The 14,260-nt window shown below is 40.8% G+C and overlaps 1 protein-coding gene across 4 annotated transcripts in view; it reads left to right on the top strand.

Annotated features, from left to right (window-relative positions):
• LOC138745677 (ribonuclease inhibitor-like) overlaps window positions 1-13,042 on the top strand; it is a 36,979-nt gene extending 23,937 nt beyond the window's left edge. For 3 of the 4 annotated variants that reach the window (XM_069902956.1, XM_069902957.1, XM_069902954.1), the window contains 2 exons: window positions 52-219; window positions 962-2,999. In XM_069902956.1, the coding sequence (XP_069759057.1) occupies window positions 52-219; window positions 962-1,043 (250 nt within the window). In that variant the 3' untranslated portion in view covers window positions 1,044-2,999. Of the gene's footprint in view, window positions 1-51; window positions 220-961; window positions 3,000-9,249; window positions 9,322-12,095 lie in introns of those variants that run through there. The other variant, XR_011346404.1, reaches the window with a different exon arrangement.
• Window positions 13,043-14,260: the final 1,218 nt, after the last annotated feature.

The raw sequence follows: 14,260 nt of genomic DNA, 5'->3' as shown, positions 1-14,260 counted from the left end.
GAGAGAGGGATGTTTCACTTACCACCTGACTCCCTCTCCTCTTCCCCACAGGCTGGATGGGATTGGACTGAGCGATGGGGCCTCCCGCCCACTGGTTGACGCCCTTCTCCACTGCCCCTCCCTCCTCTCCCTTGGCCTGAGCCGAAACTTCCTCAGTGATGCCTCACTCCACCAGCTTGCCCGCCTCCTGGCTCTTGCTAAAGGCTTGCAGTACCTCTGGTGAGTCTCCTTTCTTCCCCCTCATTCTGGAACAGGATAGAAGGCCCGATTAGTCCTACTGGGATAGGATGGGAATAGAGGAACCAATTGGTCTCCTTCTGGGATAGGATGGGGATAGTAGACTGATCGGTCTCCTGCTTGGGATGGGACAGGGATAGAATGGCTAATAGCCCTCCACCTGCATTAGGATGGGGATAGAAGGGTTGATGGGTCTGGGATAGCAGGAGATAGAGGAGTTAATCACTCTCCTGTTAACTGTTGGGAAAAGAGGGGCCAATAGGTCTCCCATTTGCATGTGGTCGTACCTTGCAGAAGGGGAAAAAAGTCCACCTGACCGCATCCTCTCCCTCCCCCCTCACCAACCCCACTCACCACCCTCTCTCCACCCCCTCTCTCGTCCTCTCTCCTCTCTCCCTTCCTCCCTCTCCCTCATCCCCCTCTCCCCTTCCTCCTATTTCCAGCTCTCTCTCCCCCTCTCCCCATGTCACTCTCTGCCCCTCTCCCTTCCTCCCCTTCTCCCTCCTACCTCTCCCCATTTCGCTTGCTGCCTCTCTTATTGCACCCCCTCCACCTTCCTGTTCTTTCCCCTTTCTCCTCCCTCTCTTCCCACAATCCCCCTCTCTTCCCACTCTCTTCTTTTGCTATCCCCCTCTCCACCCTCTCTCCCACCATTCTCTCCCCTTCCCTCTCCCCCCATCTCTCTCACTCCCCTCTCTTCCCAACTCCTTCACCCCCACCACAGGCTCTGCCGGAACCGTCTCAGCCCCCAGGGTCTGGATTGGCTCCAAGACAAGGCTCCAGAGGGTCGGTCGATCTTCGCCTAGCGCGGGGCACCTCTTCGCTGATGGGGCAGCTGTCTCCTCCACCCCACCCTTTCCAAAATCATCCCCGTGACAAGTTGATGAATGCAGGGCTCCAGGTACACAGCAGAACATGCCAATACAGCACAATTACTTTCTGCCCAATCCTCCCTCCCCATCTCCCCTCTCCAATTTCCTCCACCTTCCCTCTCTCCTCCTTCTCTCCTCCCACCCTCTCCCTTCATCTCTGTCTTTACCCTCGGGGTCAACCTCTCCAGTACCCAGGAGTCACGTGATGGAGTAGTGGCCGGTCAGGGAACTCCAGCCCTCTCCGGAAAAGTTAAAAAAAGACAGTGAAAAAACAAAGGCACAAACACAAAAACTAAAATAAAGTGAAAGTAAAGGTGTGGAGAAAATGACAGCGAAGAAAGAAAAGCCAAAAGCAATGGGAAGAAGAGAAGAAGAAAAGACGTCGGAAGAAGAAGGTGAAGGCCTTACCGGTGCGAGGAGGCCCGCCATGGAGAGAGAAGCCCGCTCCCTAAGGTCAGTTGAAACCCCGAACTCGGGACTACAAAAATGGCTCACGGAGCCAAACAAAAGTGCACGATGCGCAAGGCAAAAAGAACATTGACGGGAGGGGGGACCAGCTGAGGAGTCGATCTCCACAGCTGAAATTGACAACAACAACAACAAAGCAGCAAGAGGAAAACACAGAAAATAACGACAACAAGAAAGAAGAGAGTAAAAAGAAATCAAAGAAACAACAGATGACCAACCCAGAGGAAGAAGACCAACACCAAGACACTTCTAATAAAAATAAGAAGACCAAAAATACCCAACAAAATAAAACAAACAAACCAACAAGAAAACCAGAAGAGACAGAGGTAAAAGACACAGATCCTGGAGTGGACTCAGAAGAAGAGGAGGAAGAGCACAGAGAAATGGAAGATGAAGGGAAGGGCAAGTACATGGATATATTTTTTTAAAGAATATATGGAAACAGGAGAAGAATGGCAGTCATAAGAATTCAGTGAAATAAAAAGAAGAATAAAAAGTACAGAAGAAAAAGTGAATAGATTAGAGATGATCATGACAGATATAGGAAAAAGAGTAGACAAGGTGGAAGAACGAGAAACAGCCATAGAAATAGAAGTAGACGACTTAAAAAAGAAATTAGAAGAATCTGATAAAAAAGTTAAAGAAACACAGGAGCTGTTAGCTCAGAAGATAGATATAATGGAAAATTATAATAGGAGAAACAATATAAAGATAGTGGGCCTTAAGGAAGATGAAGAAGGCAAGAATATGAGAGAATTTATAAAAGAATGGATCCCCAGGGCCCTAGTAAGACCAGAATTACAGGAAGAAATGGAAATAGAAAGGGCACACAAAACATTAGCCCCTAAACCACAACCACAACAAAAACCAAGATCCATTCTAGTAAAATTCTTAAGATATACAACAAGAGAAAATATATTGGACAAAGCAATGAGGAAAATAAGAGAAGACAAAAAAAACCACTAGAATACAAAGGTCAAAAAATTTATTTCTATCCAGATATAAGTTTTGAACTCCTGAAGAAGAGGAAGGAGTTTAATGCAGCAAAAACGATCCTATGGAAAAAAGGTTATAAATTTATGTTAAAATACTCAGCGGTACTTAAAATAGTTATTCCGGGGCAGCAAAGCAAACTATTCTTGGATCCGGAGGAAGCACGAAAATTTGCAGAACAACTACAAAACAGACAGAGAAATGAAGACATGTAACGAGAACAAAAATGACCACGAACTATATGTATGTGTGTATGTAGGTACATATTTATATATATATATATATATATTTATATATATATATATTTATATATATATATGTGTGTGTGTGTGTGTGTGTGTGTGTATGTATATATGTGTATGTGTGTATGTATATATAAAAAAAATAGAGTATAGGTAAGAACTAAGAAGGGAAAGAAAGGGAAGAGAGTGACCTTTGTTATATATGAAGATTAAAATCTTTTCTGGGCGGGCTGGGTGGGGAAGAATTACAGTCACTGCGAAATCAGTTGACGCTTGCGAGTGAATTCGCAAATCCAAATGGAGAGGGGTGATGTGGTTGCCCGACAAGGGATAAAGGGCAACTCAGGAAGGGGAGGGGATAGAGGGGTTAAAGAAATTTTAGATAGGAGAATAATGGAAATATTTTATGTTTTAGAAATGTTGTCTTATGTGTTCAAAAAAAGAAAGCAGAAATGGATAAGAAGGGAAGGTGGTGATGAGGAAACGGAAAGGAAAGATAAACAAAGTATGAAATGGCTATGTTGAACTATATAACTTTAAATATTAATGGAATACATAGCCAAATCAAAAGGAAGAAACTGTTTAATTTACTGAAAAAAGAAAAAATTGATATAGCATTTGTGCAAGAAACACATGTAACTGAAGTGGAACACAAGAAATTAAAGAGAGATTGGGTAGGGCATGTAACAGCAGCATCGTATAATTCAAAAGCCAGAGGTGTAGCTATATTAATCAGTAAAAATGTACCAATCAAAATAGAAGAGGAAATAATAGATCCAGCAGGGAGATATGTAATGATAAAATGTCAGATATATTCGGAGTTTTGGAATTTACTCAATGTATATTCACCTAACGAAGAAGATCAAAAATTTATGCAAGATATTTTTTTGAAGATAGCAGACACGCAAGGGAACATACTAATAGGAGGGGATTTCAACCTTAATTTGGATTCAAACATGGATAAAACTGGGGAAAAAATTTACAGAAAGAATAAAGTAACCAAATTTATAATTAAATTGATGCAAGAAATGCAACTTTTGGATATATGGAGGAAACAACAACCAAAGGAAAAGGAATATCCATATTATTTGGGTAGACATAAAACATACTCAAGAATAGACCTATTCCTGTTATCAGCTCGTATGCAAGATAGAGTAAGAAAAACAGAATATAAAGCTAGAATATTATCGGACCACTCACCCTTAATATTGACAGTAAAGTTAGAGGACATCCCTCCAAGAATGTATAGATGGAGACTAAACCCCATGTTACTTAAAAGGCAGGATTTTAGAGAATTAATTGAATGACAAATTAAAATATACTTTGAATTAAATACGGAATCAGTGAAAGATAAGTTTATACTATGGGATGCAATGAAAGCGTTCATCAGAGGGCAAATAAAATGTTATGTAACTAAGATGAAGAAGGACTACAATCGGGAAACAGAACAGTTGGAAAGGGAAATAACAAATATAGAAAAAGAATTAGCAATAAAGGAAGATACAACTAAAAGAAGAGAATTGGCAGATAAAAAAATAAAATATGAAACACTACAAACATATAAGGTGGAGAAGAATATAATGAAGACAAAACAGAAATATTATGAACTAGGAGAAAAAACACACAAAATTCTAGCATGGCAGCTTAAGACAGAACAAACTAAAAGAATGGTATTGGCATCAAGGAAAAAAGACAAGCAAATCACATATAATCCAACGGAGATTAATGAAAACTTTAGAGAATTCTACGAACAATTATATCAAACTGAAAACGAAGGGAAAGAAGACAAAATAGATGAATTTTTAACTAAAATTGAACTACCAAAATTACAAACAGAGGAACAAAATAAATTAACAAAACCATTTGAAATAGATGAAATACAGAAGATAATAAAAAAACTACCGAACAATAAAACACCAGGAGAGGATGGATTCCCAATAGAATTCTATAAAACATTTAAGGATTTATTAATTCCTCCCCTTCTGGAAGTAATCAACCAGATTGATAAAACACAAAGCTTACCAGATTCATGCAAAACAGCAATAATTACAGTAATACCAAAGACAGGGAAAGATCCACTCCCACCAGCGTCATATCGACCAATATCTTTACTTTACACAAATTATAAGATAATAGCTAAACTATTAGCAAACAGATTAGCCGACTATGTACCAAAAATAGTAAATCTAGACCAAACTGGATTTATTAAAAAAAGACAAACAACAGACAATATCTGTAAATTTATTAACTTAATTCATGCAGTAGAAGGAAATAAAACTCCAACAGTAGCGGTTGCTTTAGACGCAGAGAAGGCCTTTGACAGAGTAGAATGGAATTATTTATTCAAAGTACTACAAAAATTCAGCTTACCAGAGAAATATATTAATTGGATTAAAGCATTATATAAGGGGCCATTGGCGAAAGTGACAGTAAATGGATATATATCAAAACAATTTAACTTAAGCATGTCAACACGGCAGGGATGCCCACTATCACCCTTATTGTTCGCGTTAGCCATAGAACCACTAGCAGAACTGATAAGAACAGAAAATAAAATAAGAGGGATAAAAATGAAAGAGAAGGAATATAAAATCAGTCTATTTGCAGATGACGTTATAATACACTTAACAGAACCAGAAATATCAATAAAAGAATTACATAGGAAATTGAAGGAATATGGAGAAGTATCGGGGTACAAGATTAACGCAAATAAAAGTGAAGCAATGCCAATGAATAATACGGATTTCTCAAAATTTAAGAAAGAATCACCATTCAGATGGCAAACGCTAGCAATCCAATACCTAGGTATACAAATAAATAAAAACCTCGGCCATCTATATAAACTTAATTATTATCCACTAATGAAAAAAATTACAATATGACTTAGAGCATTGGAAAGATTTACCATTAACACTGATAGGAAGGATAAACTGTATTAAAATGAACATTTTCCCAAGGATACAATACCTATTTCAGACATTACCAATATGCTTAACAGAGAAATTCTTCAAGGAGTTAAAGAAAATAATAAGGACATTTTTATGGAAAGGGGGGAAACCGAGGATAGCACTAGATAAATTAACAGAATGGTATAAACAAGGAGGCTTACAGCTACCAAACTTTAAAAATTATTATAGATCCGCACAATTAAGATACCTATCAGATTTTTATCAAACAAGGGAAAAGCCAGATTGGACTAGATTAGAACTAGATAAAATAGGGGAGAAGATACCTGAACATATACTATATAAATGGGATGAAAAATTGGTACAACGTAGGAATTCTCCAGTATTGCATCATCTGCTCAACATTTGGAAGAAGATTCATGTAGAAAGGAATAAAACAAATTACCAACTATCAAAACTAATACTGACGCAAAATCAGCTAATCCCTTTTACAATAGATAACCTTTCCTTTAGAGAATGGGAGAAAAAAGGGATCATAATAGAAAATTGTTTTTCGGGAAATAAATTATTATCCTTTGAACAAATGAACGATAAATATAATATAGCTCACAATACAGTGCTGGAATACTACCAACTGAAATCCTACTTGAAGGACAAATTGGGAAGCAGTCTGAGGTTACCAGAAGGAAGTAATTTTGAATATGTGATTACAGACACAATGATAATCAAAAAATTTGTAACAAACATGTATATTAAAGTACAAGAAAAGTAGAACGAGGAAACAAATGGTAAAACTAAACAAAAATGGGAACAAGATCTAAATATAAAGATGAAGAATGAAACATGGGAGAAGTTATGCTCCGGAACTATGAGAAATACAATAAATACGAGGTTACGTATGATACAATATAACTGGATACACAGGCTATACATTACACCTCAAAAGTTAAATAAATGGGACCCAACAGTATCTGACAGATGTTTTCGCTGTAAAAAGGAATCAGGAACAACAATTCATGCAATTTGGACATGTGAGAAAGTGAAAAAATTTTGGGAAGATCTCAACCAGATATTAAATAAAATCACAAAAAGCAATATACCAAAAAACCCAGAGATCTTCCTCCTGAGTAACATAAAAAACAAAGAATTTGGACTCGATTTGGATGGAGCACAAAAAAGATTTGTTATGATAGCCCTAGCTGTAGCAAAAAAATGTATTATGTCAACCTGGAAATTAGAAGGTAACTTGAGAATACAACAATGGTATATAGAAGTGAATAAATGTATTCCATTAGAAAGAATAACATATAATTTAAGAAATAATATTACAATATTTGAACAAATATGGGAGCCATAGATGAAATACAATGGAGAAAACCTACCGTGGACATCTACCACCTAAAATGACAGAAGGAGAAGATAATGAAAGGAACTGACTAAGTGGAATTTCTTGTTTATTTTTATTGAGTGACAACATTGTTTGACGGGTTTAATGTATCTTATATTCTGAACTTTAAATAAATGGGAGGGGAGGTGAGGGAGGGAGGGAGGGGAGGAGGGAAGTGGGGGGGGAGAAAACGACACTGTATATATTTAAGAAGGAAAATGTATGTATCTTGATCAATATGGTTTATAGTGTGAAAAATAAAACATTTTAAAAAAAAACCTCTCCAGTACCCTACACCCCTCCCTGTCCCTCTAACCCATAAGACCATAAGATATAGGCCATTTGGAACATTCCAATCATCTCCCCATAACTTTTAAAGCACTGACTCTTCAGATACCGATCATTCCCTGTCTTAAATGCACCCAATGACTTGACCTCGACAACTATTTGGTGCCAGCAAGTTCCAAAGATTCATCACCCACTGGCGAAAGAAATTCCTCTCCCATCCTTCAATCCTGAAGATGTGCCCTCTTGTCCTCGACTCTCTCACCATGGGGAACCACTGTGCAACATTTACTCTGTCTAGGCCTTTCAACATTTACAATGCTTCAAGAGTCACCTGATGCTGTGAAGCTGGGCCCCAAAGAGTTTCCATTAAAAAGCTTTTAAACAAGGAAAAATCGGCCCAAATAAAAAGATTTAACTTCCACACGTCGAGGCCATATGGGGAAGAAGAGCAGGAGGCAAGCGACTGAGGAGCAGATCAGCCAGAAATGCTGGGAACATCAAGTGAAAATTCAGTCGACGCCGGCGACCTGCAGGCTCCCACGGGAACACTGGGGACTAGTGCAGGAGACACGAAGGCAAAGCCTGTGACATGGGGGTTCGCCCGAAAAAGATATTCTGGCAGTGGAGCGGTCCCTGGCGACCCAGATCACCGGTCTGGAACAGCAATTAGACAACAATCTGAAAGAAGTCTGAAGGCCTGCTCAATTTGCGAGCTTCAATCAGGACCCTGACGAATCGAGTTTGGACCCTAGAAGACTAGGTGGAGGATGTCCAGGACAGGCAGGAAAAACTGGAGAACACAGATGACGCAAGGGTTGCCGAGAAAAAGCAACTGAGAGATGTTGAAATACTTACAAAATTATAATTGGTGTATCAATATCAAACTATTGGGCCTGAAAGAGGGGGAGGAAGGGAAGGACCTGGTGGAGTTCTTCCAGCAATAGATCCCCGAGGTGTTGGGGAGGGAACGATTCAGAGGCTCCCTCACCATAGAAAGGGCCCATCGGACATTCGGTCCCCGCCCCACCCCAAATCAACGACCAAGACCGGTTCTGATAGGGGTCGTCAGTAGCCGAGACCGGGAAACAGTGCTTAGGGCAGCAATGAGCAGGTCAAGGGAGACAGGAGAGCCGGTGGAGTTCCAGGGGAGAAGACTGATGCTCTTTCCCGACCTAAGCTCTGCGCTGCTAAGACAAAGAAATGATAGACCAGGCCAAGAAAATATCGAGGGGCAAAAAAAGGCAATGCTGTTCCTGGGTACTTTAAAAGTCGTGCTGCCTGGACAGGAAGGGAAGCATTTGAAGGAGCCATGGGAAGGTAGGCAGTGTATGGGGGCTGCCAGAAAATGCGTAGGCCCACAAAACCAAGGTTAAATGGAGCCCTATGGACGAAAGGTCTAAGTAACCACAAGACCATGGGGGCTCACTACAGTTTTACAATCACTGACTTACAAAGACATTTGAAATTATTATGGACATGGAATGGACAAAGTAACCGGGGCTTTACAAAATTCTGTAACTGGTTGGGGGGAATGGGGAAATGCATATTTTTATCTTTCCTTGTTTCAAAAATGTCTGTAGAAAAAATAATGGGAGCTCGAGGCGGAAGAGACTGCGCAGGGCCAGGTCAAGCAAAGAAGATGGCGCACGAGAAGTCTTGCAGTAGGAGGGGAAATGGACAGGAGGAAGAAGGAGCAGCGCTAGAGGAGGGGATTATTCTGAGTGTTTTCTTTCCTAACTTTAATATAGTGGGGAGGGGGGGGGGTTTAAGGTTTATTTCATTCTATTTAGTTCAGTTTGTGGGGTGGGGGTGGTATATCACTCTTATGTCCATCTTTACTCTTTTTTTCTGGCTAGTGTGGATGTCAGCACAGACGACAGAAAGGCACGATGAGAGCACCACTATCAAACGAGGAGGGGGCTGTGAAGGTAAAACGCTAAGATCAGTATTAATGTGAATGGCCTGAACAGTCCCATAAAAAGGAAGTGGGTCCCTGTTCACCTCAAAGAAACTAAAAGCAGATATAATATTTTTTTTTACAGGAAACACATTTGGTGAAAAAGGAACATGACAAATGTAAAAGGGACTGGGTGGGGCAGGGATTCTCCTCCTCCTTTGGCTCCAAAGCTGGGGGTGGGATGGCCATTTTAATACACAGAAGGGTCTTGATGGTGGTGAGCAGTGAGGTTACAGACCCGGCCGGGAGATTTGTAATAGGGCAACACTAACTATATTCAGAACCGTGGACACTTCTAAACCTTTATGCACCAAACGTTGATAATGAGCAGTTTATGCAAAATGCCTTCCTGAGGGATTGATGGGTAGAGACCTGGATCCCATTCTTGATAAGACAACAAAGACACGGGTGAGGTCCAAAGTGTCAAAAAACAACTCTGGCCTTCATGAAATAATTAAATTTGATAGACATATGGAGACAGAGGAATCCACAGGCTGGGGACTATTCCTTTCATTCAAAACATCATGATTCCCACACCAGAATTGACCATTTTTTGATATGTGCCTGGTTGTTGAGCAGAGTCCTTGAATCGGAATACTTAGCAAAACTAGTACCAGATCACTCACCGTTAGCTTTACAGATAATAATGCCTGAAAATCAGGCAAATTCACATAGATGGCATTTTAACGCTACATTTTTGAGAAATCCAGACTTCTGCTCCTTTGTAAGAGGTTCTGTGAAATGAACTGCCCCTCGATGAATAACAAATTTGGGATACACTAAGAGGGCAGATAATTTCATACGCCAATAGTGTCAAAAGAGGGAGTTAGAGACGCTGGAACAGGAAATAACAAAATTAGAAAAAGAATACCAAAATTTGGGATCCAATGAGAAATATCAGGAATTGAAAAACAAGAAACTTAAATATAATACTCTGCAAAGTGAAAAAAAATGCTCTTGAAATCCAAACAAAGATATTATGAACTAGATGAAAAAAACACAAAATATTGGCACGGCAACTGAGAGTAGAGAAAACTCAATGGACAATTAATGCAATTCAGTATGGGCCAGAATTGATACCACACAACCTGAAAGAAATTAATGATTCCTTTAAAACTTATTTTGAAAAATGATATAAATCTGAGGCACCAAGAGATACGGATAAAATTGAGGAGTTCCTGGCAAGGGTTGAGCTGTCAAGACTGGTCCAAGAAGACCAGATGGAATTAGATGTCCCACTCACTAAGGAGGAAATTGAACAGGCCCTGGGAACCTTACAAACAAATAAGTCTGGGAGAGGACGGTTTCCCCCGAGTTCTATAAAGAATTTGAAGACTTTCTAATACCATTATTAATGGAGGTAGTGGACCAGGCGATGGGGTCGAGAACTCTCCCAAAGTCTTTTTCAACAGGCATTGTTGTGGTGATACCCAAAAAAACAGGGACCTGTTGAAGCCGTCCTCGTACAGACCCATATCACTACTACTTACAGACTACAAAATAATGGCCAAGGTTCTGGCTAACAGGTTGGGTCAATATTTCCCTAAACTGCCCAAGTGGGCTTCATCAGGAAAGGGTACTCTGTCAATAACTTAAATAGATTGCTCAACATTATTCATTTGGCGCAGAGCAAAATCCAAGTATCATAGTCTCACTGGATGCAGAAAAGGCCTTTGATCAGCTAGAATGGCCTTTCCTTTTTAAAATCCTGGAAAAATTTGGAATGGGAGTGGGTAAAAACACTGTACAATCCACAGGCAAACATCACCAACATATCCCCTTGGTAGATGCAGTAGGCAAGGATTCCCCCTATCACCAGGGCTGTTTGCCCTCACAATTGAACCATGGCCAGAGACTATTAGAAAAGATCCATTGATAAATGGATTCAAAGTGGATCAATGTGAGCACAAAATAAAGTTATTGGCAGATGATGTATTGTTGTATTGTCCTTGACAAAGCTACTTGCCACACTGGAGGACTATAGTACATATACGAGGCCAATATAGAGAAAAGTAAGTATTATACCACTGAATAAATTTAACTATGAAGAGCACCAAAAAAATAGCAACTTCATTTGGCAGACAGGAGCCATAAAGCACCTTGGAATAAAGATTGATAACAATTTGGAAAACCTCCCCCCATGCTTGAGAAGGTCGAGGAAGATCTGACAAAGTAGAGGGACCTGTCCATCACTCTAATGGGGAGGGTTGACTCCTTAAAGACGAAGGTGATGCCAGGTATTCAATACCTCTTGCAATCGTTGCCAATTCCACTCCCGCAATCTCTTTTTAAAACGTTGAATGGCAACTTACGGACATTTATTTGGACTGGGAAAGTACCCATAATAGCCTTAGAGAAATTGACATGGGAGGGCTAAAATTGCCTGATTTAAAGAAATATTATCTAGCAGCCCAGTCGAGGCTCTTCGCATCCTTCCTTGAAGAGAGGAAGACACCCATCTGGGTCCAAATGCTGTTACATGCAATGGGGCAGGATATGGGCAATCCTGTTCTGAAACACCTACTCAAAATTTGGCACAAAATCATCAAAAGTATGGGGAAAAAAGTGGAAACATCACCAACACACTCAGGGAGATGAGGTGAATGGGCAAAATGAGTTGATGCCCATGAACAAGGGTAATAAAATCTGGGAGATTTGGCACCGACAATATAACTCGCCATTCGAGCACCTCAGGGGCAAATGTGATTTGTCTTACGGAACCTTTCACTGTTTTCTCCGATTAAGATCATTCCTGAGGGACAGGTGCGGCCCCGCAATGACCCCGCCTGTGCCTAGCGAGGTCGAGAGGTTGCTTCGACAGCAAAATGCACCTAAATTGATATGAAGAATGCACTTGGTACTGCAAGCCGAAAGCCCAAAACGAGAGTTACACAGATCAAAGGAAAGATGGGAGTCGGACCTGGGCATCACAATTGATGAAAGGTGCTGGTCAGACTGGTGCAAGGACAGTGTCACAACAAACATGAACTCGAGATAAAGACTGGTCCACTACAACTCACACCACAAAAAAATCCAAAAACAATACCAGAGGTGCCAGAAACGTGCTTTAGATGTGGAGTGGAACAAGTAACATTTCTCTATCCAACCTGGTCCTGCGTAAAGGTAGCCCCATTCTGGCAGGATTTGGCCAACATACTAACCTTCCTACTGGACCCAACACTATATCTACTAGGGAATCTTATGGATGTAGGCTACAAATTGACCAAATTTAAAATTCAATTCACATTTATATCCCTGGCCATAGCAAAATAAATGTATAGCGATGACCTGGAATCCGACTCCCCTGTTCTCATCAGCAAATGGGCTATCGAGCTGCACAGCTGAATTCCCGTTGAAAAGGTTACCTATAACCTTAGGAACCAACACAAGTGCCTTCATTGCAATACAGCAACCATATCTGGAATACACAGGAGTATGGCTGTAGCCACTCCCTGACAAAAAGGTTTAGAGAGAACTGCTAATAGATAGATTGAGAGAAAGTGCTGACACAAGGGAACATGGTCTCCATGGACACATGGGAAATGCTGATGCCACATTCAACCTCTCATTTCTCTTCGTTCTTCTCCTTTTCTAATTTTTCTATCACGTCTATCTTTTCTTTTTTTCTTGGGGTGAGGGAGAGACGTCATATATAAATCACTGGATAAAAATGACATGGTCTGTAGCAACCAACGATGTTTAAGATTGAAAAATCAAAATAAAATGTTTTTAAAAAGCACTTAAAATGCTTCAGTGAGGACCCACACTTATTCTTCTGAACTCCAAGAGATGTTTAAAGTTCTTCAGATGCTAATCCCTTCATTCCAGGAATCATTCTTGTTAATCTTCTCTGAACCCTCTCCATCGCCAGCCCATCCTTTCTGAAATAAGGAGCCCAAAAGTGCCATCTAAAGCCTCAACATCCCATCCCTGCTCTTGTATCCTATCCCTCTCGATATGACACCCACATTGCATTCGCCTTCTGCACCACTGACCTAACCTGGAGGTTAACCTTTAGGGTGTCCTGCACAAGGACGCCCAAGTCCCTTTGCATCCACAAATTTTAAAATTTCTCCCCATCCAAGTCATAGTCGGCCCTTTTATTCCTTCTACCAACGTATGTGACCATACATCTTTCCACATGGTTTCATTTCCCACTTCTCTGCCCATTCACCTCATCTCCCTGACTCTCTGCCGCCACTCTGTCTCCTCCTCACTACCTGCCCCTCCAAATATCTTTGTATTCATTGGCAAACTTTAACCCCAAAACCATTTATTCCACGATCCAAAAATATTTTTGGATTGATTCTCTCTTACAACATAAAAAGTGGCCCCAACACCGAACCCTGCAATAAACAACGGGCCCCTGCATAAACCACCAACCCCTGGGATAAACCACTGACCCTTCCTGTAATTCCTTCGGCTTTCATTTTGTAGAGTAACCCCATGAGCGGCCCCTCGTCAAACGTCCACTGCGGGTCCTTTGTCCAGCCTGCTTGTAAACTTCTCAAAACGTGCAGTAGGTTTGTCAGGCAAGATTTTCCTCTGCTGCCTTGGGGTTATCTAGTCATGGCCTTCCAGATACTCCGGAACCCCATCCTTGACAATTGACTCCAACAACGTCCCAACCACTGACATTCGGTCATAAGGTCGATAATTTCCTTTTTGCTGTCTCTCTTCCTTTTTAAATAGTGCATTGAACTTTAAAATTTTCCAGTGCTCCGGAATAATTCTCGAATCTGTTGATTCCTGGAAGATAAATACTAGTGCCTCCACTTTGATTTCTTGGGTGTGTGTCCTTCTTTCCACACTTCGTGGTAGCATGCTCACTGCATTGGTGACCCCGACAGGTCCAACTGGCAGTTGCACCCGAAGATGAGAGAACAAGCAGCTCTTCACGTGGTTTTGTT

The sequence above is a fragment of the Narcine bancroftii genome, chromosome 11, assembly GCF_036971445.1.
Source record: "Narcine bancroftii isolate sNarBan1 chromosome 11, sNarBan1.hap1, whole genome shotgun sequence".
NCBI lineage: Eukaryota > Metazoa > Chordata > Chondrichthyes > Torpediniformes > Narcinidae > Narcine > Narcine bancroftii.
The sequence above is the reverse complement of the archived record's forward strand: the minus strand, read 5'-3'. Positions and strand labels throughout refer to the sequence as shown.